Source organism: Archocentrus centrarchus, chromosome 23 (assembly GCF_007364275.1).
Source record: "Archocentrus centrarchus isolate MPI-CPG fArcCen1 chromosome 23, fArcCen1, whole genome shotgun sequence".
NCBI lineage: Eukaryota > Metazoa > Chordata > Actinopteri > Cichliformes > Cichlidae > Archocentrus > Archocentrus centrarchus.
In genome coordinates this window covers 2,832,082-2,857,630 of record NC_044368.1, presented here as the reverse complement: position 1 = coordinate 2,857,630, position 25,549 = coordinate 2,832,082, and the positions used below count along the sequence as shown (strand labels likewise).

The window sequence follows — 25,549 nt, the reverse complement described above, 5'->3', positions numbered from 1 at the left end:
TCGAGGAATGAGCCAGAGGCCCCCAAACTCCTCATCTCTGCTGGATCCAAAGAGGCAGCAAAAACACCTGCCATACAAAGGGGTGGGTGACCCCGTGGTCCTTCAGCAGGTTAATCCGGCCATGTTTACCAGTGCTCTACATATGTAATGTTTAGAGAAGGGTGCGGGCGGGAAAAGAGGAAATTCTTACGCTTGCTGCCTTGTAATTAGACCTCAACAAACAGGCGCACCCTCGCATGCCTTAAACACACGACTGACCTCATTCAGAGAGAATACTTCATGCTTTTATTGTGGTAAATTTTATATGTCATGAGCTGAGACACAAAGCTTTAGCAGGCTGCTTCTTGCCTTTTCCTTGCTGTAAAATAATAACACACTGGACGTGGATAAAGTCGAGTTCTGGATGCTTTTTACTACAACAAAGACACAGCTGCTGCAGAAAAGGCTCATGTAGCAGAATACAGAGGATATATATTTATAATATCAATCTAGAGGTTTAACAGATTATATTAATCTAATTAAGTCATGTCATCACTGAGGAAGACTCTCAGGCACACAGTTATATCCAGGAGAAAGCCAAAAAAAAAAAACTTGTCACATGACACTGAATAAATCAAAGCAAGCTGAACGTTAGCAAACAAAAAAAATCATCAAGCTGAATATGTACACTCAGGTGTCCATCGGTGAGCGGGTCACTCGATCCAGACGTGCCTCCACGAGTCTGAACGATGCGGAGATCAAAAAGCGTCCGACGGCGTGAGAGCCGGTTCTGCTGTGCTGATTTCTTACCAGAGCAATAAAACGACTGACACCTCCTCTGACAGGTCAAACCAAAATGCGCCACCTTTACTCTCTTTTTGTTACGTGGCTGGCAGGCAGCCTTTGTTGGTGACTTTTCTGCAGGTTTTACCAAACTTCTGGTTCCAGGGCGTTTTCAAGCACTCGTGTCGGGCTGCAGACGAAGCACGCGCACTCCACAGATCCAAATCTGATCATTCTTCTCAGCAGGGGCCACATTTCACACCCCCAAACCCTCATCACTTAACCTCAGAGGTGTTCTGGTGGTGCGAGGTGGGCCGGAACAATACCAGGCAGGTGGTTTTACAGACTTGAGACTTTTTCATTGAAATCTTTGGCCATAAGTTAAATATTAAAGCTCTTTTTCTTTAAAGCTCCCACCTCCTCCCTAAAAACTCACTTTCTACTGATTGGCTAACTTCTGGAAGCCTACCAAGGGGCAAGTCCCAGAGCCGGTGAGCTTTTGATTCTTAGAAAATACTTTAACATCATCAATTCAAACTGTGGTCAAGCTTCAGGTGGATCTTTGATATTTTCTGTGATATACAGACTGAATAATTGGTCACTAAAGCTAGTAGGAGATACAATGTAACTACTACTGCTGTTAATAATTACCAAATATCTTAATTAATGAGGACAGACTTGCTAAGCTTTGTTTAGGAATGGGTGGCTACACTTCTGTCCTAAAACCTTGATGTTCATATTAAACATGACCAAAGTTTCCAATAATAAGGTCAGGGTATGTATAAGCAATCGGGCCAAAAGCTCCGGCTGCAGACAGCTTTTTCTACTTTCACCTCTGTATGAGGTCAGAGAGATGCTCCACTCATGTGCTTGGGGGGCAGGGGGGGCAGCCAATCAGAAGACAGCTATCTTAAAGGTGGAGGAGCAATGAGGGGACTGCACGGCCCAGGATCAGATAAGAGAGGATTATTTTGAACTGTGAATCATGCAAAGCTGTTCTAGAACAATGACAGGTCCCTTTTAAAGGTCTTGCTATAATTTGTAGAGAGTAAGTGAGAGTAAATACCTACTCAGTATAAATTAATGTGACAATTAGTGTTTAATTGGCCAAGTCAGGAAATCTGCTTCAAGAAGCAACTGTAGAAAAAAACTGAGGCATATTTAACTGATTATGAAAAAAAAAAAAACAGCATTGCATTTTCTATCAGCTGACTAAAAATATCTCAAGTATCAGTCTGAGGAGATGAATGTTAAATTCTATCTATATTTATAAAGTAAGAGCGTCAACAAGCTGGATTTTTTGGGGTTTCTTTTTAAACTGCTGGTCGAATGAAATTAGCAGTTTTAACAAAACCGCTCGATCTGAGAGACATAAAGTCTTTTTTATCTTAAAGAAAAGGATCAGTGGAGATAAGAATGCACGCCATCGGTCGCTGTTTGCTCTTCAAACCAGCGTAACTCGATTAGCACGTCTTCCTCTGCGTCATTTGTTGCTTCACACAAAATCAGACTGAGCTGTTCCCGCAGTTAGTCCAAAAACACACACACACACACAAAAAAAAAATCCCTTGCTTGTCCCGTGTGAAAGTTGAGCACTCGCAGGTTTTAACTCCTAAAGATGAGTCACTTCTTCCTCCGCTTGGTGTGACGGCGGTGGGTGAGCCGCGCATCTCGCTTCACCCCGTCCGCCTCGCCATCAGTCCGCCGGTCAGCTGTTTCTAATTTGTCCTCTGGTCCAGACAGTTTTTTTTTTCTTTGTCATCTCAGGTAACAGACAAAAAAGAAAGAGTGCCACCTGTCTGACCCCTGACCTTTGACCCCAGTCCCCCCCCCCCGTCGGTTTTGCCTCTCCTCCTCTGGCTGGAGCGTGTGTGTTCAGGTCAGGGGTTTGTCTGTCCGGCTTCAGTGGGCGTCTGAAGGACTCGTTCCCTTGTTTTCGACCAGTTTCCCCTCTGAGCTTCTTGGTTTTCCTCTCGCTCTCTCTCTCTTTTGCTCATTCATTCTCTCTCTGTGTCGCTCGCTCAGCCCGGGCCCAGACTCCTATCAGCGTCTCCTGGAGGACAGAGCAGGACATTTACTGCAGAGGTGCTGAGCAAGCCTGACCCCATTCCTGACATTTCCCCTTCAATTAAAGACCCTCAGTTTGGTTTCATCTGTTATCACAAATTGCCTGATGACACTCTGAGGATTTGGATGTCTGCAAGACGATGAGCCAACTGCTTTCAGAAAGGTCTGTTTTATATCTATACTGAGTTTCCTAAATCTTCCCTTCAGTGTTTTCCATTAATACAATAATTAAAATAACTAAAATTAACACTGAAACTAAAAAAAATACTAAAACTAGAAATTTTCATACAGTGAAAACTAAATTGAAAAGAGTAAACGCACTCTGAAACTCACTGAACAAAGTGAATTAAAAACAAAAAGTGAAAACAAAATAACTTTAATAACTGACTGGACGTCAGTTCTGTTTTGGCTGTACTGTAAATGTTTATTGTGCTGCTTCTCAGAGCTGCCTGCCTTCGTAAAACCTCAGTAAACTTTTTTTTTTTTTTAAAAAAGGATTTTTTTTTTTCATGTTTTAGTCATTTTGAGTCGTGTTTGTGTCCTGATGAATCTACATCCAATCTTCTTTCTGGTTTTGCTCCATTTTGGGTCTCCACCAACTCTTTAGCTCCAAAAGGCTCCACGAACCTCCCAGCGAGTTCCCAGTGGTGTACTACAGGTACTACAGGTACTACAGGTACTACAGTTTCTCTGGAAACAGAAGCTTTCAGCAAATAAAAATTGAATCTCTGTGTCTGTCAAAAATCAACAGAAACAAAAAAGCTGCTGTTTCATTCAACATTTCTAATGTTTTTCACACTTTTTTCCTGCCAGATTTTTTTTCCTGGATTCCACCATCGTTAAGTTAAAATCGCTGTTCTAGTACAAAACCACTCCTCGCTGTTACCACTGGGACTAAATAAACCAGAACTAAATATATTAAACCAGCATGAATTTGTTTTTCACAGAAACAATAATAACATTATGTTTTAGAGGCAGCTAGCCTAACGGTGTACTACAGACTGTTCAGAGCTTTTACTCTGAAAACAGCTGTGAAAGACCTCGAATAAAGCCACTCTGCTTTATCAGTAGATGTAACGTCATATAACGCAGACGGTTTAAACCTGCAAAAACATTTCCTTTGGGATAATCCAGACCAAACAAACTGCTTTTCATTCCCTGTTCACAGTTTTCTGATCTGATTTTATTTACAGAGAAAAAGTATTAACGTCAGCCTGCTCCAATATCAACAAACAGGCTTTGGAATTCCCTCAAACATTGTTACTGCATGACTTTGGTGTTTTAATTCAATTCTACTTAATTTAGCTAATTATTTACTTAATCTTCCCCCTACCCTTCTTTAATATGATGAATAGAGCCCGATCTCAATATTACTCTTTTTGTTTTGTTTTTGTTTGTTTCGTTTTCTGTTCGCTTGTTGTTTCGTTCTGCTTTGTTTTTGCTTTTTGAAACACTGAAAATGTTATTTATTGTTCTGTAATCAATAAAAGTTAAAAAAAAAAATTAATAAGTCACAGTGGAAAACAGTGTTGTGTTTTTCACAGCAGTGCTGACTCAGTGTGCTGAATACTGACTCTGTTGGGATTATTAAAAATTTTTAATTATACAGAAATATACATTAATTAATGCCTACACGTTTCTTTATATTTTTGGTGAATTTATTTGAAGTTGTTTGTTTATTTGGCAGCTTCGGGCCTCCATACAAGAAGGTCAAAGTTCAAGTTTATTTATCAGGTGGATTCTTTGAGTTTATTACTGAACACTGAAGCCAAAACTCTACTTGAGAAGTCTGCTGCTTTTAGGCCAACTTAAATGACACTTTTATATAAATCATCTCCTCATTTTGTGCAACAAAGATGTACAAAATATAAACAGGAAGTCATCTTTATTTGTCGACATTTTCTCAGCTTTTAAAGAAAAATTAATAAATAAGGCTCCTTAAACTCTCTGCACTTGAAAATGAGATCAGTTATAAGTGAAAGTAAGATGCTGCGTTTTTTTGCTCCTAAAGCCTCGCCTCTGGACAGCAGCTCCAGCTGTTTTAGCCTACTCCAACTCATATCTTTGGCTTCTCTCCTGCTTCTCCTGCCTGTCTCGCCTCTCCTGCCTTTCAATTCTTGCTTGTTTCTTTCTGTTCAAAGACACACCGAAGTTAACGAGCCCTAATCCGACACACTGCGCAGCCTGACGGAGCATCACCGATCGGGGAGCGCGCCTCACCTTCCTCCTGTCTTGAAGATGAGGTCGGCGTTGGGGGCGCCTTTCGGGTGCTGGTAGCGGGGCCGGCGCTCCCGGTTGGTGTTGGCCGGAGCCGGACGTTGGGCCAAAGACTGCATCATCTCTGTGACACGAGGAGGCAAAAAGGAAATTCAATCAGAAAGCTGTGGTGAAAAATATTCCACCTGTTTATGAGAAGAGCAAGACAAAAACCAAAGACGAGCAGACATGAATAATTAAGACATTATAATAATTATAAAAGTCAACACTACTGCAGCCGTTTAGGACCTCTAAAACTTCTGATGAGACCAGAGAAATTTTCCATGGATGACTGATCTTGTCGTCTGTGTTAGCAGCTATTGTGCATTTTATTGTGCTAGTCCTGCCTACGTGAACAGGAAACATGGCCAGTGGTGCTTAATTTACACTCCTGCACGGTGTAGCCTGTGTAAGTGTGGTCACAATGTACCTACGGTGACAATTTAACACATGAGCATAAAATCCACTTTAGTGTAACAAAGCGGCAACCTCAGCGGTAAATATGTAACCAATGTGGAAGTACCAAAAGACAGCAGTTCCTCTGATGGCCACTAGAGGCCGGCTCCAAAAGTGAGCTCAGCCCATTGACGTTCATGTTAAACTTTACTTTAAATAAACAGGTTTACAGCACAGTTCAGCCTCCATAGATGGTTTAGGCCTTCGTAACTGGACAGGGGGAGGCGGGATTTATTTTGTTTGTTTGTTTGTTTTTAAACAAAACATTTGCATTTTGTTGCATTAGCCTAGATTAGCTTAGCCGGAGTCACCATATCTGGTGAGTGGTGGTGAAATTCTAGCATTAATTAGCAGTTGTGTGTCTGTACATTGCACCCTTTGCAGTTTATGGATGCAGCTTGCTAACCAAGCTTGCTGGCAACTTATTACTTCACACTCTCCTCCAAAAATGGATCCTTGTGGCTCTAAAAAAAATCAGACAGTGTGAATGTGCCACAGCAGCACTGATGGTTTCTTCTAGATGTTCACCCCCCCGCCGGAGGTTTTACCCAGAGCCAAATTAAATGTAACCACAGACTCGTCGCCTCTACTGGTAACAGCCCAATCATAGTCATCCTCCAAAAGGCCCAGTCTGAACCTGGAAACCTCCCCCAAGCTTTAGCAGCAACAGAAAGTGAAAGAATTCAGAGTTTATCAGGACGCTTACATTTCTGGAGGAAATAATAGAAACCTATAAAACCTCACAGGTCAAAAAAAAAAAAAAAAAAAATCAACAGACCAGATCTTTAGTTTTTTGTTGTTGATCAACAATGAACCAAATCACGCACTGACTTTGACTCCCTGCCTAGAAGAGGCCTACAGTAAGCTGTGCAGAGACGAGCTGCAGCTTTAACCTGCTTTTCTTATCAGCGTGAGCCTCCACGGAGGGAGAGCTTCAAAGGAGTCCTTAGATAAGCGAAACAGCCTGCCCTGATTTCAGGTTAAAGGTCACAGCTTTTACAGATCAGATATGAAAGAGAAACCGAGGTAACCCTGGGCAGCGGCGCTAACAAACAATAAACAGTTACCCTGATAGTCCTCCTGCTCCTGCCGCTCGTTGATGTCCAGCGTGAGCTTCTTCATCCTCATGCGCTCCTCCTGTTCGGCCTGCTGCTGGTTGAAGTGGTTCGCCGCCAGGTGGGAGGACAGGGGCACATTCAGGATCTTATACTGTCCCACAGAACGAAAGACACGCACATGCAGTTATTCACATATTTTTATTTAATCTTTTTATTAACCTACTTTTTAGATTTTTAAATGATCAAACATTTGAAATAGTGAAAGTGTTTTAGAGTCGGGTGCTCCCTGGTGTTAGCTGGGCTCCATGATGAGCTCAGGACCTGTAATACTGGAAAACTCGATGGTGTTTGTTTTTGCTGTGTAGTTATAAAGTATTAATGGAAGACTGGTGCACTGTAATCACAAGACATTAAATACTTTATCATACAGTCCGCAGCCCAAACAGTTTAGCATATAATGTTAGACGATGCAGGATTGTTAAAATCCATACTGATATTTGGTCAATTAAAAACCTGATTTATAGGACGAGGGGCAGCACGGTGGTGTGATGGTTAGCACTGCTGCCTCACAGCTACAACGACATCTAGAATAGTAGATTGAATAGTAATAGTAGAGGGTGGTTTGTGTGATTCATCTTGTGAAGTTACAATACAGTATGACTGACAGTGTGCCTCAGCACAATTTCTCACTCCCTACAATCTGATATCAGCCCCCCCCCAAAATCCCAGCTGGCTGAGCCTCAGATCTCTAACACACGGACAAAGACGCCCTGTGTGCGCCGTCCCACGCTGACGTTTCTGCTCGTGTGTTTCTGGCAGCTGCTTTTTAAGCAGACTGAAACTGTGTGGACGGGCAGAAAACTGGACACACCCAGCAGCACAAAAACCAGCCTCTGCCCTCAAACCACACATTCCACCACGCAGCAGCTCGCCTAAACACACACACACGCACGCACACACACACAAACACGCACACAAACACACACACCTGTGCCCTTCCATGTGTGTTAGGACGCTTACTGACATACAAGCCGTTTTTTTCCATCTACAGTGCCTGAAACCACTTCTCTCAGGAACCTTTGCATGTGTAACAGACAGTAAGAGGTGAGCAGCTGAAGGTGAGGACATTTCCCTCAGTGGGAGACGAAGACCGAAAGCGGAGCAAAAAGAGCGACACCAGGGGGCTAACATCCAGCTCAGGGGTACAAACACGACTCACTGAATGACAGAGCTGCTGGATCAAAATGTAAAGGATGTGATAAAACAGAACAGTTGAAGCTGGTACACACACACACACACACACACACACACACACACACACACACACGGATCCTAAGTCAATATTATTCCTGGGCTAAGACTGAGCCCAGCCTGTGAGCAGGAGGTTTCTGTAAAAGACAGTAAGTGTGAACAACTCCTCATCTCATGCATTTTCCTACAGCCCTGTTCCTGTCTACATTACTGGATTTATGTCTTCAACCACCACAAAAGAACAACCAGGACGATACTTAAAACCCTGCAGAACTAGCAAACGGGGAGGCTGGTTCTGTGGACTGCAGGAAACAATCTGCAGGTCCTGAAGCGCCCGGTGGACCACTCACAAATCCCCCAAATTCCACAGTCCTGGACTCTGTGTCAGCTGAAGGAGATTATTGCTGTAACCTGCAGTAGAACCTGCAGCTGCTGGAGAGCGTGTTCATGTGGAGGTTCAGCTCAGTGGACACCATACACTAGAGAAACAGCTCCATTACTAACAGCTATAAAGTGTCATTTCTACAGATATTAATGTGGAATATGAAGAAGAAGAAAGAAGAAAGAGCTTTATTTGTCACATACATATACATGCAGTGAGATTCATTCTCTGCATTTAACCCATCACACACATGGAGTATGTAGTACACACAGCACAGCATGGAGCAGGGGGCAGCCAAGGGGCGCCCGGGGAGCAACCTGGGGGGGTGGGCTTGCTCTGACTCTGCACGCCTACAATCATCACACCGACTGACCAACCCTGCAGTGTACTGCAACAGTCAGGCACATAGAAGCCGCCTCACCTGCTGTTTGTTGCCCTTGCGAGTCAGCATGACGAACTGCATGGTGTCGGAGATGTCCGAGTCTGCCTCTCCGATGCACGGCTGCCCCTTCTTCAGCTGACTCTTGAGCTGCAGAGGAATGGCCACGTCCAGCTGGTGCACCTTCACCGCCTCGCCGCTACGCTGCTGCAGTGACAGAGCGCACACGAAGCGTCAGTCTGGGAGGCTCGCACCAAAGCTGAGAGGACGTGCATCCACACCTCTACACTGCATTTTGTTTACTTCTGTTTGGTCTGGTGCATCTTTTCACTTTAGTAGAAACTCCTCAATACAACAAGGACATGAACCACAAGGCTTCCTTACATCAGCAATCAGATTAACCATGAAGATAGTTCTCAACTCCGTCAGACGACCAGAGCTGTGAAAGTGTGCTGTGCTTTTTCAGTGGTTATCAAGATGGGAAAAACCTAGAAATGAAGCCTAATTAAGATAAAATAAGATATACTACAAAGTCAGAAAGGAAGAGTTTGCAAACTAAAATGTTTAATATCCTGATCCAGATAAAAGGCCATCTGACTAAATGTACCTGCACACTTTGTTAAATCAACGCCTTGCTCAAATACAGGTATTCCTACACCCTGTAAGGCAATGTTAGCCTTTCTGATGCAACCCAGCAGAATTAAACAGCACAAAAAAAAAGATTTAAGGCTTAGAAAACAATGAAACTGCTTGTAGCCAACAGGTGGAAGATGGGGATAAAGTTTCTCCTGTCTTTCTTATTGATGCCCACCGTGTAAACACTTAGGATGGTCTTTAAAAACTTTAAACCCTCCTATAATCTGCACAGCAAGACTCGAGGAATCTCTTGAGACCGGATCGGTCAGTAGGCGGTGTCCACTGATCTCTTATCTCTGAAACAACCTGTTCTGGAGCAGGTCAGGTGTGCAGCTTAAGGTCAGTGTACCTTTGTCCTCAGTAAACCAAGTCTGACTCTGCGGTTGTGATTCATTACCTCCTGCCTGAAGGACACTGTAAGGATCTTATAAGCCTTAATAAAGATTACTGATGCAGCGGATTATTGGTCCTCCTACCTCACGGCTGATTCCTCTCATCATCAATAAAGTTTTTTGCAGCAGGAAAAAAAAACTCCCTCTTTATCCGTCACCGTGACAGCAGGAGGTCCTACCTGCAGGTTCTCCAGCATCATCTTGTCCAGAGCCTGAATGAAGTCTTCGTCTTCAGCGCAGGCCACGTGCTTCAGCCCGCCGCCGCGGATGGTGACCTCCTGCACATCCACATGAGCAAAAGTTACAAATCTTTAAATCAACGAGACGTTTTATTAAATCTATTCCAGCCTAAAGAGCGTTTTTATGTTCGCGACCATGTCGGATCTTACATTGTTCTCCTCATCGGTCTCATTCTCTTTATTGGAGTCAGTCAGGTAGTCTGTGTTCTCTTCTTCCTCTTCCTCCCTCTCCTCCTCTTCATTCTCTGACCCTTCCTGAAAAAAAACAGTCACGAATAATCGACTGACAAAAAGACTCAGAAATATAAATGATATGAAAATAATAAGATCTAAACCAACATTTTCTCTTTTCTCTCAAGTGCATGACGACAGATCGTACTGAGCCTATCAAATCGTCCTCTGTGACATCACAAAGAGCTTATGAATATTTGATACCATAACTGGACAGGCTGTAGTCTCAACACAGAGCACGACTACAGAGAACAAAGTGTAGCTGCACTCTCACAAACTCAAAAATCTCCTTTTTGTGTCAGACCAAAGATAAAAGTTTAAATATTTAAGCTACAAAGTTTGTTCTGTTGCCACGTTAATTATGATGCTCGAGGAAGGACGCTAGCACTGGGATTTCAGCTCGTGAGATCAGCAGCACTCACATCCTCTTCCTGTTCGTTCATTTCGCTCTCGTTGCCGGACTGCTCCTCGGTCTCGGCGCCTCCCTCTTCATCGTCATCACCATCATCGTCCTCCTCGTCAAGCCCCTCCCCTTCGCTCATGGCACTGGAGCGGCCGTCCTTCTCCATGGCCAGACCTGCATGAAAACACAGGAGAAGGTTCATCTGTAGGACACGTAAAACTCGGGACAATCGGGACAGATTATATTGTAAATACCTCCGAGGCGAGTCAAACCCGAGAGAGCAGCTTTACTCAAACAAGTTATAATTAGAACGATTACTCTGGATGGTAAACGCAGGTCATTACAGAGCCTGATTATGCAAGAAAAGGTAGCGGCGAAGAAATGAAGTCAGGCAGGCGGCCTGGAGTGGAAGATCAGGTCTTGTGTGTGACTCGAGGACTGAGGAATGTCCGATCCTGGTTGAAGTATGAAGGTTAACAATGGCTCCACTGTTTAGTTTCATCAATCACTCACTCCTCTCCTACAGTCCCACACAAACACACACATTCTGCACATCCACCAGCATGAAGGTTTACACATAAACACACATGGTGGAAAGTTACTGAGTACATGCCATGAGGCGCTTTTTCTGTTTGTGCTGCTAATTAGACCGCTGGAGATGGTGATGTATGATAATGTTTGCGTGTTAGCAAACAGTAAACCAGCAGCTCCCCTCAGAAGGACCCAGTGCCTCTTTGGAGGACTCCAACCCAAAGTAACCACTTTGCCCTTTTACTTTAGTAATTTTGTACTTTACAGCTGCTGTATTGATCCTTTTATTTTTATAGGATCTGCCACGGTGTCCTCTCAGAGGGTGGTGCTGTGGTTTACATTTTTCTGAGCACATTCCAGGTCAACACCTTGAAACTGTTCAACAAAGCTTGTGTTGCTGCATTGTTATCAGACCGCAGAGTGAGATACACCTGCTGAGCAAACATTTCCTTCTTCCTCCTCTCTCCCTCGCCCCTGGACATCACCGTCTCTATTATTGTTTTACATTCCTGATTATTCAGACTGCCCAGCACCAGAGCTCAGATCGCTGTTTGCTACAGGTTGTAAACCTACCTATACCTGTAGGTTACATCCTAGGCCAGCATTCATCCTTTTGCATGCTGCATTATGTTTAATTACCTGGTGATTATGCCTCAGCGTTTTACATGCGGGACCAGCTGACAGAAACAGATAAAACGCCCTCCTGTGCCCCCTCTTCATTCAGAGGCAAATGTATTTGTTCCTCATGTTTTTCCACTTCTTCCAACATTGGTGCCAGAAAATTGTCAGCTTCAGCTTTCATTGATCTCCCCGTGGCTGCCACGCAGGAGCTCCCTGAGCTCGTCGCGCTCATCTGCAGAACGGGCTGCAGCCTGGCTGTGTTTGTCTACCAGTTTTTTAATGCCTTTAAAAAATATATAAATATATCACATCGCTATGAATTAGTGTATAAATCTGGGTAATTCCCAAAGGCAAAGTATGCAGAATTCCAGACTTATGGAAAGTGCACATATAGAGCTCAAAACGTCTGCCTGAAAGCACCTCGTGACTCGGTCCAGCGGCGCAGTCAAAGTCTGAAAATCTGTGTTTGATCTCTGGGATTGGACCCCTTATCCGGTTACCTCCTGACCTCAAAACGATCAATTTATCACAGAACAAAGTCAATACTCTTTCCTCTTCCTCCTCCAACAATGATCCCAGAACTGAAAAACTGAAGCAGGCTGCAGAAAGACAAATTGGCTGCTTATGCTTTGGTCTGTTCATGAGGTTTATTTTTTCTCGGATAACTTTTAAAAGAGTTTTACCGCCACTGTCAGATACAAAGCTCACAGTTTATTTCAATCCCTCCTCTTTATAACATTACATGAGCAGTCGAATAGGTTTAATCACCAAAACAGATGGATGCATGTCAGGTGGTTTCAGCAACACATAAATGCATCTTTGGTGAAGGCAAATTTAAGGTAATCAAACCAGATTAAACTGTGAGCACAGAGGAAGTCTGAAACGGTCATAACTCATTTGAATAAATCCTTCCTGAAGCTTGTGTAATGAGTGTGTGCATGTGTTTGGCTTTTTAAACGATGAGTTAAAACCTGTCCGACCGATAAAGCAGACAGAGGAATGACGCAGCACGCTTGCCCTCCCACACACCGGGGAATGCTGCTCTGCCGAGATGACGGAGAGCGGCCAAACCGGCAACACCGGCTGCTACAATGACACCGTCACGCTCTACGTCCGCACGTTAAAGGCGACTACTCAGCTTCACGCTCCTACCTAGTTTGACGAGCACTTCTCTCTCCAGGTCAGTGACCTGTCTGGTGGCCTCGTCCAGGGAGCTGCTGAGCCTCATCTTGGGCCTGAGCAGTTCCAGGGTGTCGCTGATCATGTAGTCAATGTCGATGGGGAAGGGGTGGTCCTTGGTCCACACATCGAGGCTCTTTTTCCACCAGATGTACCTCTGCAGACACACAATAACATCTTACTTATTTCACCTGAACTATAGACATGGACTCCATCTTGTACAGGTCTGATACAGAAATGCGCTGTTAGCCTCCTCCGTGCTATCCAAGCTCTCCTGTTAGCCACTGCAGCACTGCTCTCAATGTGTTGCACACTGAACACCCAGTAGAGCTTTACAGGTCCCTGTCAGGCCAATATCGTGCATTCCTAACACAAACTAGAGGAAGTTACATGCCTGGAAGTAGATGAGGAAACAGTCGAGCTTCCTCTTGCTGGAGCCTCGATCGAAGTACTGGCCGCAGGTATCGAGCAGGGTGCAGACCAGGCGGATGCGGAACAAGTGCTCCGGAGGGTCCAGAGGGCTGGGGGTGCCGTCCTGATTCACCCCGAAGGAGATGAAGGAGAAGAGGGTGCGGAAAATGACGGCCGACTCCACCATGCGGTAGTTGTAGAGCTCGCCGAGGAACTTGGCGCTGCTGATCCGCCGCTGGTTGAACTTGGGCTGGTTGACCTGGGAAGGAAACAGCGAGGGAAGAAGCGCTAAGATCCTAAATGCTGAAGGAAAAACAGATGTCCAAAATATAAGACAGGATGCTGCAGGGAAAAAATGGGAACAATCCTACAGGGATATGTTGCAGAGACCAGGACGATGCCAACTTCCTGGCTGGCCTTCAAATAAATGTCATCCCTGCAGCACTCCATCAGAGATGAACTCTCCTGTTTATTCTGAATACTGTTGCTGTTTTTGATGTTAAGAAACTTACTTGAATCTGGACTGGCTGGACTCAGTTTTGGGGTCAGATGGGAGTCAGATCAGGGTCAAAGGGTAAGCATGGCTTCTAAAATATGCAAGTAAGCACTTGCAGTTGTGACACAAATCACACGGAGCCCGACGACATTCACACATTCCCACATGCCCTGCGACACGTAGCAGAGTTCAGTCTCCACACTAACGATGCGGCAACACAAGCGTTCCCTTCAGCCAGCTGTCAGTCAAAAAGATAGCATCAGGTTTCTGCTTTATCGCCCTGTCCTCTCACTGCTCCCTCACCTCATCAACAACACACAAATAAACACATCTAATACGTGACACACACCACAGCGGGGATACACGGTCCAAGATTTAAGATTTGAGGCGTCCGCCTGACTCGCAGCCATGCAGACGCCTTCTCCAAAAATTCACCTCCTCAGGTTTTGTTGACAGACTGGACAAAATTTTTAAAAAGTAAAGTTGAAAAGTTAGTTTGGTGAGTAAAAACACTTTTTTAGTCTAGTTCGTATTAATTTTTTAGACAACTGTTGTTAGTTTGTAGTGTTAAATTCATTTAACCAGTATCAAATTAATAATCTGTATCCCTCACTATGAGGAGAGACTGGAGAAGGAAACATTGGGCTCAACTGCAACTGCTTTCCTAACTCTGTAAAAACAAAATAAATACATTCAACAATATAAATTTACTTTTTGGTGCTTAATAAACAAGACATGAAAACCGGTGCAGGATAAATATAGCGAAACAAATAATGTATCAGAGTTATTGATCCAATTTATTTGCACGGCTCTTGTTTCGAATCAAAGGGAAAGTCATCAGGCTGCAAACTGCAGTCATTTACAGTCACAGCAGTTTCTCCTCCTCACACACAGGAGACTACATTAAATATTTAAAATAATAAACAAGTCAGCATCAAACTTATAGTCCAATCCAAATCTCAGCTCGGTGCATTCTTAACAGCAGAGTCCACAACATTCAGCTCCAAGAATCAAATTATCCAACTAAATCCTACTAAGAGCTAATTTAAGCATGAACTAGAGGACGTCTCGTTTCCAGATTTTTGCCTCTCCTTACCTCCATGCCGAGCCTGATGTCCTCCAGGACTCCATCGACCACATGGATACCCACGTCCTCCTGGTAGGCCACCAGGCCAGCCAGCAGGTTGGCCACGCAGTGGATGCTGTTGTACTTGACGTTCCAGATGTTGACCATGCAGCAGATCAGGTAGCTCTTCACCTCGGGGTCCTGCCACGGCAGCTTGCGCATCTGCCTCAGCACCTTCTCTGTGGTCACCTTGGACAGGTCCTTGTAGAGCAGCTTGCGAATGTACTCCTGCAGCGGCGGTCTCTTCTTCTTCACCGTCTTCTCCATGGGCGGCGGGTTGCAGTAATAGTACGCGTTCTCCACCATTGTCACGTAGCGGGCATCCAGATGCTGTGCCTGCTTTTTGCGCATCATTTGTTCCTGAAGGACAGATGGGACATAACTCAGGCTAAAATGATGACTAAAAAAAACAAACAAATAACAACTATATTCCAATATTTTCTCTGTTTGCTCTACTTTTCTATATCACAGTCTAGTTTTCTGCTTTAAAACAAACTGATCCACTGTGAGGAAGATGATACTGACCAGCAAGACGCTGGTACGCAGGTGAGAGTCGGGGGATCTGAAGAGGAAGCGGCCGCAGGTCTCCAGCAGCGTGCAGGCCATCTCTATGTGATGGTGGGTGAAATCAGACAGCAGCATCTGTCGGACCAAACCACAAACACCACATCCGGATGAGACGTGGCACTCAAAGAAAGCTCGTACCTGCCTCCAAAACAGCCACTTAACACTTAAACAATGAGCCAGGTGTGTTGTTATCCTGATGCGTGAACACAGCAGTCTCAGCTGTGTGTGTGCTGGCAGCATTTTCTGCTTTGTTATCATAGTAAGGATGTAGGTAAGTGCACTTTTTTTTTCATCATCTTCTTTTTCAGTGATCTGATGGGATGAGCGGAGTTGTTGCTCGAGGTGCAAATAAACTCACTCCACCTACCTTGAGACAATGAAGCGTGTCCGTTTTCGAGAACATCTTGAACTTGGCCAGCTCGCCGATGAATCTGACGGTTTTATTCTTTGTCTCGATGTTGATCTGATCCTTCTTCCGGATCTAGACGCACAAGTTAAATTCATAAATCTGCTGTATGTTTTTAATGCAAACATGAGCAAAAAATGCAAAGTTTAATGAAGGAATAACCACTCAAACACACCACTGGAACGTCTGATTTTAGCTTTTTAATCAGTCTATTTAAAGTGGTTTTACTCTGTAAAACACGATAATATCAAGCAGAGGACCTACGTGAAACCTGAAGTCTCCCTTCAGCATGGAGCAGAGGTCCTCCGCCACGTCTGACATGCATGGATGCAGCGTTGCCACCAGACGAGAGTAGAAGGGCAGGAGATCCAACCTGCAGGAGGAGAATGACTCAGTGCACCTCTCCCAATCAATAAGTCATGATGACAGCACCCCCTTGTGGCGATTAAAGGTATGGAATATGCCAGGTGATGGTTTATGCTTTGCTAATGTCAATAAATCTCATGTATTTAATCCTCGTCTGCTCTGGTTTCTGACACACTGCTGTGCACGGAGGCGGAAAGACTCCCTGTTCTGTCTCAAACTGATAAAGTCTGCACAGGCCTACCTCTGCCTGGGGACGGTGAAGAGGGCGCGGACGAGCTTCCTCCTGTTAGACTTGGTGTTCATGTTCATGCAGAAGTCCATGGCAGCCTGCAGGAATCACACAGAGCTCATAAATCTTTACAATCCAGCCAGCATCTGAAAGCTCATCTCATCAGCTGCTTTCTGCCTCACCTTGTCTATGAGGTCTCTGTTGACACAGTTGGGGAGCTGCTGGATGAAAGCGTCCACGATTAGCTTCAGGTGAGACCCCGTGTTGGCCTCCTCGTCCTCTTGTTCTGCAGGTAAACAAACAGATGCTCATACTGAATCTGTTTAAAGCGCCTTGTGTACAATAGAATTACGGTTCATATTTTTTATATATCTTTTAATAGCTGCGATAGCAGCTGCTTCTTGTTGGAACACTGAGCTACTTGTTTCAATGTCAGTCTGGATGTCAAAGAGTCCACAGATCCCTTCATGAAACCCCTCTCACTGGCATTACATGCGTAGTAGCATTCCAGCAGTTCCCGATTCTCATCCTGTATCCTTGTTCCGGTAGCCCACTTATCGTCAGTATGCCGTGGTTCCAGGAACAACATCCAGAAAAGCACAATGTACTATATTCTTTTATAAACGAGCCACAGCTACACAATAACTCCCAATGTTTCATTAGGTTTTGTGTTTTCTAATCTCAGCTTTGGCTCGGCCTAAAACGGCCTTCCAAATCCAGGGTTTCATTATTTTTTTTCAACACCAGAGCTACAGTTTATGTACACTATATGGTCAGAAGTATCGGCCCACACCTGATGTATGTAGCTTTCAACTATTGGCCTGAAAAGTGAAGCCAATAATCGAGCAACTTTAACCTACATTCCTTCTAAAGGGCAGCAGGGAGCGACTCCTCTAGCTGCAAATTATGCTGTATGGAAGTCTATGGGGAAACAGCCCTCAGCTTCATTTAACTTCAGTAACCACCGTCCTGATGAGTGGCTAGGTTCAAGTCTTATTGCCCATTTGGTAAATTATGGTCTACGTAGAGTCAAAAAGGAGGATAAACCAGTGTATTCTCATTGATTAACAACTTGTGATTGAAAAGAGGACTTCGCACCTTGACGTTAACCTTGAGTGAGGGACACTGAATGATGTTGGCCAGTTTCCCAGTAGTCTTAAGCACATCATTTCCCATTTTAGAGCAGCAGACAAAATTTCAGGAAATATAAAACATTTGAAGTCATATTTTCCTTCGTCTTAAATCTAACAATAAGCTTCCTATAGGAAGCTTATGCTTACCTTGTTCATCCAGCAGTTTTTTGGCCAGTTCTTCATTTTCCACCTCATCTGGTCCCTCCAGTTCTAGAGGCTCATCTGCGATGTCCAGAGCCTCCAGCTCCAGCTCCAGCTCCTCTGTGGTGCTGCCCATATCCTTCCCCTCTCTGCCATCTGAACCCGACAGCAGTACGGTCAGAACAAAATACACAAATCTCTTCCATCGTGTGTGTGTGGGTCTTTTACGACATACCTTTGGCATCCTCCTTCTCTTTGCCCTGGCTGCTCTTCTCATTGTCCTTGAAGAGGATGGCAGGGACAAAGGCCTTCAGGTCCACCAAGTTTTCATAGAAGTTACGAGCATCTTCATCTTCCCAGATTCCTCCCTCCAGGTCGTACTCTCCGGGCTTCCCGGGTGTAAAGATGTCAATCCCGGGGCCGTGCTCTACGAGAGCAAAGATGAGACGATATTATATATTAAAAATTGACACAGCCTAAAATGAAGAAGAAGAAAATGTCCTGCCACACACCCTCCTGCACAGTCTTGTCCTGAGGGAGCTCAGGCATGTTTTCATCCAGCAGATCGGCCAGCGACTGAGTGTTGGCCAGCAGCTTCTGGTAGGAAGTGGCGAACTCTTCATACTGCTTGTGCCGGTCCTCACTTAGCTCTCCTTTGGAATGTAGGATCCGCCTGAAGAGGGCAAAATTTAGATGGTGGTCAGAGAGAAGAACAAAAACAATCAAACGGCACTTTCCTGTAAAAAATACACCCTCACCTGTTCTGTCTCTCGATGTTCTGCAGCTCCCGGTGGTCCTTCTTCAGGTGTTTGGTAAGGGATGTGAAGTACTCCCGCAGAAGGTTCTGGAAGGGCTGCTGCTTCTCACTGCTGATTATCTCGCTCGGAGGGAAGGCCAAGCCGAACTTCTCGGCTGCGAGTTTCACCTTGCGGGGCACCAGGCCGGCGATGTCGTCCCCACAGTGCTTACAGAAGCTGATCACCACAGAAACATGGGTGTGCGTCTCGCGGTCGGCCCCGATAATGTTCTTCAGCTGCTCATAAATGAGCGAGAGGCCCTCTTTGTCCGTGAAGAGGCCGACGATGGTGAGCTCAGCGATGAAGCGCAGGTCTGTGCGCAACTTGCTCACATTTGGAGCCTTGTCCTCCTTCCTGGCTTCGAAGTGCTTCTTCCAGGCCTGTAAGAGTAACTGAGCAAACTCAGCGTACCGCTGGTGGAAGAGGGAGCACAGGTGGACCGCACAGCCGACGTCGGAGATCTTCAGCTTGGCCTCCACGACGGAGCTCACGGCCTCGCCGATGTACTTGCTGAGGTTGAGTGAGGCAAAGTCGTTGGAGAGCGAGTCTCGCTGCTGCTCGGTGAGCGTGCGCAGCTTCTTCACAAAGGCGGTGTTCTTTTTAAGGCTCGAGTCCAGGCGGCTGAAGAAGGCCTCTTCCGGACGACCCTCGTGGGCGTTCTGGTTCTTACTGCGGAGTTCCTTCCTGCACTGATGGCGCTCCCACGCCTCCTGGTACAGCTGATGTCCTTCCTCCTTTTCCCTGCAGAGATGAGGTAAAACAGAGAAAGAGTCATGATTAAAGCGAGACAATAAAACAGGCAGACTTGCTTTGGGTGTTACTGCGGCCCAGAGGCCAAGCTGAGGATTTAAAACTTCCATCAGATGCTTCCATCAGGGTTAAGACTAACAGGTTCAGACAGTCATTTGTTCAATCTGCTACTGTTAATGCTCGTGTGCAGCAATGTAAGCGACTAAGAGATATCAAAACGAGGCCACAAAAACAGTCAAGTACAGCAAAGTTTACTTACTTAAGGAGGGCAGCCTCCTCCTCACGTTGCCTTTTTGCCTCCTCCTCCTGAAGCTTCCTCTCCTGCTCCTCCTGCTGCCTTTTTTCCTCTTCTTCCTTCTTCTTCTGCTCCTCTTCTGCCTTCTGCTTTTCCTCCTCCTTCTTCCTCCGCTCCTTCTCCTCCTTCTTCTTCTTTTCTTCCTCCAGGCGCTTCCTCTTCTCCTCCTTGCCACCGTCTTTTTTGCCGCTCATCTTGGCCTCGTCTTTAGCTTTGTCCCGGGTGGGCGCCGGCCTTCTCTCGGCCTCCCTGTCCTTCTCCTTTTCCTTGTTGCTGAAGGTACAAACGTCTTTCTCGTCCATGTTTACTGAGCGCTTGCGTTCAGCAGGCATACTGAGGAAGGACACAAGAAAAGCTTAATGACAATAACTGCTGGTGCACAGGTAAAGACTCATCCAACCACCTGTGCTTTCTGACTGTCTATCAGTCTTTTTGGGGAAGCTTTATAATGTAAACTAAAATGCTCATTATCAGCTATATTATCAAATATTCTGATTTCCCATGATCCCGCTGTGCCATCCAATTTAAGAAAAATCTTCCAAATCTACCAAAAGCCCGAGGAGGAGGAGGTGGAGGACACATAATTTGGTGCTGGACCCCTGTTGACAGTACTGACAGAGAGGAAAAATGACTTTGATGTTTTCCTGGGAAACTTTGGGTCCTGACATCTACCATCCACTCACCACACACTGTTGGAAACCAAGCACACCACCCAAAAATCCTCAAATCAACCAACCAATCATTCCTGATCAAACAAACTCAACTTATACAGGCCCAGGTTTAATTTATACAGACTACAAAAGTGCCCGACATTGCTGCCAGAATTTATACCTATGATTTTATCACTGAGCATGCTCACTGAAAAGTGATGGCTGCACATTAGATTTAATCATCAAAGCGTACTGTCCCCCAGTATACGTCCGTCCCTCGGTTGTCACAAACCCCGCAGCCTCGTATGTACTATTCTGTTACTGTTAAAATAAATGTGCTGCTATTTTGTGCCATTGTGGTTGTACTGTGTGAATCTATGTCGAAATCTTTTTTTCATAGTCTGATATTTGTGCCTTTTGCCTTCATTCACACTGATCAGAGGACGGACTGAAGATTTTTCTGGCTTTGCCTCAAAACAAAATATTATTTATTAAAAAGTAGGTAAATTACTATATTTACATTTATGAAAAAAGGCACCTCACCATCACCTGTGAGATGAAATTACAGAACTTTACTATAAGATCCAAATAAAAAAAATAAATCAAAAGGCTCGAGGCAGATTTAGACGGTTTTGCATCTGAACACTTCATATGTTCCTACATTCATTTTAAAAATGCGTAGATGCGCCTGCCTTCAGTCAAAAACAATGATAAGCTCGTTGCTCTCATTTAACATTTCATTGTGTAGCGCGCTCATAGCTGTGCACAGTTGGGGTGTCTCCATAACAACCCTCAATGTAACAGAGAAGTTGCACATCAGTAAATAAATACAAATTACAAATAAAAGTGACAGGGCTCAGTTATTAGAAATGTTACTCTTTACATCAAGTTAAAGTACCCTATGATCCAAAAAAATAAATAAATACAAATAAAGTAACCAAGAAAATCACAAGACTGAAATACTCGCTCTTGGTTAAAGGGAGAACTTACTACATTTCCCCTCCGACACTATCTTTTTAACACTGGGCTTGACAGCTGTCAGGCTTATGTGCAAGAAGTCCTCCAAAGACTCGTTTGACACTCGTTTCCTCTCATGCGTTTTCATAGAGTTCATTTTTGAGAACGCAGGTGTATGTTGAGCCAAACATGGTGAGCACATACAGAGCCAATGTCTTCAGTGTGTCATACTCTCGGAGACAAGCAACCCAAAAGACGCTCAAACTTTCAGCACCATGGAGAGCAGCTTTCACGTCACCAGCAGCCTGGAAGCCACTCGGTTCGCTCTGAACAGCCGCCTCATCCAGCAGCATCACCTTACACATGTTGGTGGAGAATTCTCCACCTGGGCTGATAGTGAACAGGTCACGCACAAATTCAATGATATCCCTGAAAATGGCAGAGTTATCAAATCTTGCAAAGAAACTTTCTCTTAGCTGTGTGATAAATTTCTTCATGTTCTCCGTGATCTCTCACCCACCGTTTTATGTGTGCTGAAGTGTAGCAGCCTCCCCGACAACAAATCTGCATGGAAAAGCTCGAGTTTGCTTTCAAAGGCTTCGAGTTTTTCCACCATATCAACCATGGTTTTTTTCTTTTTTTCTGAAGTTTTAGATTTAGTTCATGCAAATGGGAAAATATGTCTATTAAAAATGCAACGTTGCACATGTTTTCTCTGTCTTGCATTATGTGCCGGTGATCAGCTGCTGCTTTTGATTGACTTTGCATTTGAAAAATCCACAACTTGGTCCCTGAGCTCAACGAAAGGCTCCAGTGCTTTGCACTTACTGAGCCAGCGCACGTCGTCGTGTAGTAAGAGGTCATCATGAGAAAGTTCCTGCACAAATTTTCGAAACAAACAGTGGTGTGCTTGAATTCCCCCTGATGAAATTAATTATTTTTATTCTTTTGTTCATAACCGCTTTAAAATCGCCACTTGATTTTGCGCACAGTACGCTGAATGAATGAGACAGTGAAGTGTGTTAATGCTGGGAGCGACTTAATTCTGCTCACTAGTCATTATCCTGTCCATAGACCAGCCACCATGCATTCCTTAAAAACATCAGCATCAGTAAACGGTTTGCTATGATTGGAGAGTACCCAGGCAACCTGCAGAGATGCACTTGTTGCCCTCTCTTGCTCAGTTGAAGTTCGGTTAATAAGTCTGGTGGGATGGGAGTTTTTAGATTTCAAAGCAGCGATTTTTCTCTGCGGGCCTCTGATTGTTCAGGATATGACTCCTTGAAGCTTGCATGCTTTGTGTTATGGAGACGCCTCAGATTATACTCTTTAGCCACAGCGACAGTTTCATTGCAAATGAGACACACAGGTTCTTAGAGAGCGCCATTTTTCATCCTGAAATATGAAGTCTACAATATTGCAATCGCCCCCTAGTGGCTTGCTGTAGTACAGGTAATATGAGTCTGTTAACACTGACAAAGGCTTAAAAACTGCATAAATTAGAAAGGAAAATTAATATTTCAAATGATAACATATTACTTAGAGTACAATATTAATTTGTTTTACTTGACCAGAGCTTCTGGCCCTCACAGTGTTGAGAAAAATTCTGGCCCTCGGACAACTGTAGCTGATGACCCCTGCATTATACAACAATACTCTCACTGGAAGCATCATGGCACACGGAGGCTCCTGCCTGCCCTCACCTGTCAACCTGCTCATCATCGCAAACAAGAAGGGCTCAGAGCCGACACCTGATGAAACCCCACGCCCACCTCGAACACAATTGCCAACCCTACCGCACCACTGTCTTGCTTTGTCATACATTTCCTGCACTACCCTCACATACTTCTTTACTACTCCCTGCTTCCTCAGTACCACAGTTTATGATCTTATGTGACACCATGATGTAAATGTAAGGTCATGGGGCCCTAATAAATCACATTTTAAGTCTGCGGACACAAAATGGAGAAAAAGTCATGGGTAATGCTGCGTTTCAGGCGCCTAAAGTAAAATAAAATATCAGTTCAGTCACATATTCAGAGAGAAACTGCACGTAAACACGGCTGAACGGGGCCCTGCAGGTGGGCCTGATGAGCAGGTAAATCAGGCGAAAAGCTCGTTAAAGTTAACGCCTGTGCACCTGTGTAAACGCTGTTTGGTCACGTGGACGCATTAAAAAGACAGTGAGAAAGAATAACGTCAAATTTGTAACGCTAAGATCAGCGTGACACCGCCCACGCAGACACCGCCTGTTAGCCGCCGAGCCCCACTGTACCGAGAGCTCTGCTCCCTGCTAACAATCCGGCGGAAGCTTCACTTTAACGCGACCCAGGAGGAAACTGTGTGCACTTCAGCGACGACGAGCCACTGCGACGCTTTTAAACACGCAAACAAACAGAACTAGCGTTATCATGGCTAGCGAGTTTAGCGCGAATGGACACAGCGAAAACAGCCGCAAACAAACGTTTTAATAGCGCAAAAACCACTGGTGGTAATTACAGCGCATATTTACAGTAACATGCACCAGAACCCCCTGCTTAGAGAGGCCCATTTTCCTCTAAATGATGTATAAAGATGAGCGAGTTTACCTGCTAACTGTAGCAAAACAAACATCGGTTGATCTGCGCTTGTTTCCGGGTGAATGGCATTAGGACCCTCTCATGTTGGAGCCACAAATTATGCCTGTCTAAAATTAAAATCATTACATTACATTTTCTCCCGTGTATCAGAGTATTTTGTTCTACGCTTTAGAAATTATTAAGTTTATTAGTTAACCTTAAAAGATGTGTGTATAACGTGCAAAATTAAAATTGTTGTCTCCCCAACAGGCAACGCTCAGACTGCTACTAACAGGTCTCAGTTTATAATTTTTAAATTCTGTGACCTCTAAAAATGGATTATTCAGACATTAAAATTTAAACCCATTTAAGCATATTGGTTTTAATTTATTTGTTCTTCATTGTATTTGAGTTTTTAACACATATTTTTTATATTTTCAGAGGAAAAATGCATAAAGAAAAATATTTTTTAGTATTTTAAAATCCATGGACAGTGACAGCTTATGCCTGTATGTAAAAGATTTTAAAGAATTTTTAAGCTCTACCCTACCCTGCAACTTTAAAGTGGATAAGGGGAAGAAAATACTTATTGTAATCACCGTCTTCAAAGTCTCTGCCACCAGGGGGCAGCATTTTGCCAGTTTGTGTCTGTCTTGCTGTTCTTTCTACTTTTAGTATTTTTTTTTTTTGCTCAAATCGTATTTTCTCAACAGTCTTCTCCTTTTGCCAGGACACCACTGCAGTCAGTAGAAAGTCAACAGAAGCGAGACAGAATACATGTGTGTGAATGAGAGGGAGGCAGGTGGAAAGGTGAAGTTGTAGTGAAGGTGGACGAGATTAATTACCTGGGATCAACCATCCGAAGCAATGGACAGTGCATGAGAGAGGTGAAGAACAGAGTGTAGGCAGGGTGGAGTGGGTGGAGACGAGTGTCAGGGGTGAGAGCAGCAAGAGTGACCAGGATGGACAAGATTAAACGGAGGGATGGTGGATATATTGGACAAAGCATGATGAAGATAGAGCTGCCAGGCAGAAGGAAAAGAGGAAGATCCAGAGAAGATTTATGGGTGTAGTGAAGGACATGCAGAGGGTTGGTGTGACAGAGAAGGATGCTGCAGATACAGGAAGATGATCAGCTGTGGTGACACTTAAAAGGAGCGGCCGGAAGGAGAAGGAGCAGCTTAAAGTTCAGATTCCATGAAATGGAAAACACAATATTGATTAATATTGATTTGCAGGTTCTGTCAGCTGTCAGTCACCTTTAACAACAGATGGTGCTTCACTAGCATTTTTACAAAGGATGCTCCAGTACATCCTGTGCTAAAGGAGTTCATAAAGGAAGCACCGAAGCAGCTTTTTAGTATTCAGAGAATTCAGCCAGCTCTTATTATGGCTGCAGACACTTCAGGGTCACTTCACTCAGTCAGAAACCTTCCTAAGAAAAATAACCCATCAATGATCATTTTCCTGTTTTACAGCATTTCCTGTCTTCGTGCTTTACATGAGTGTTGAACTCGTGATTTTACCAACCCTGTGGAATCTGTGTACGTGGCTGTACTTCATCAGCTTTTGAAGCTCACTCGTCCTTGTGTTATTTAGCCTCCTGGCGCCCGTCCTCTCTCCCAGAACATAGCGGCTTTGAAAACCTCCCCCACACGCAACCATACTTACCCACAGTGGTAGCAGTAGTATGCCCACAGTATGCAGTTTAACAGCAGCTCTCGGGTTTCTCTCCTTCCCCGGAGATTTATTTAAACACACTCTTTACACTCGTTCATTCATCTGAAAAATCCCTCCTGGCACAGCTGCTGTGGGTGTGTTACA

At 44.4% G+C, this 25,549-nt stretch overlaps 1 protein-coding gene across 3 annotated transcripts; it reads right to left on the bottom strand.

The window, feature by feature from the left end:
- Positions 1-391: 391 nt before the first annotated feature.
- On the bottom strand, positions 392-23,802 carry upf2 (UPF2 regulator of nonsense mediated mRNA decay). 3 transcript variants are annotated; one of them, XM_030720157.1, is made up of 21 exons: positions 23,756-23,802; positions 19,525-19,893; positions 18,477-19,256; positions 18,231-18,391; positions 17,954-18,145; positions 17,725-17,874; positions 16,627-16,730; positions 16,457-16,542; positions 16,114-16,222; positions 15,811-15,924; positions 15,402-15,518; positions 14,847-15,236; positions 13,238-13,513; positions 12,817-13,000; positions 10,532-10,686; positions 10,029-10,133; positions 9,819-9,917; positions 8,654-8,818; positions 6,609-6,750; positions 5,050-5,170; positions 392-2,815 (listed from the first exon to the last, which is right to left on the bottom strand). In XM_030720157.1, exons 2-21 carry the CDS (start codon positions 19,890-19,892, stop codon positions 2,806-2,808), a joined length of 3,828 nt encoding a protein of 1,275 aa, XP_030576017.1. In that variant the 5' UTR covers position 19,893; positions 23,756-23,802; the 3' UTR covers positions 392-2,805. The 3 variants fall into 3 exon arrangements, with proteins under 3 accessions (XP_030576017.1, XP_030576018.1, XP_030576016.1); XM_030720158.1 differs by having other exon boundaries at positions 392-2,812; XM_030720156.1 differs by lacking the exon at positions 392-2,815 and adding an exon at positions 4,509-4,960.
- Between the last annotated feature and the right edge of the window lie 1,747 nt (positions 23,803-25,549).

Coding starts and splice junctions, on each gene's coding strand:
- upf2 (XM_030720156.1), bottom strand. CDS start 19,892: ATGCCTGCTGAACGCAAGCGCTCAGTAAACATGGACGAGAAAGACGTT. Junction 16,223..16,456: donor TTCACCGTCCCCAGGCAGAG/GTAGGCCTGTGC, acceptor CTCCTCCTGCAG/GTTGGATCTCCTGCCCTTCT. Junction 6,751..8,653: donor GCAAGGGCAACAAACAGCAG/GTGAGGCGGCTT, acceptor TCTGTGGGACAG/TATAAGATCCTGAATGTGCC.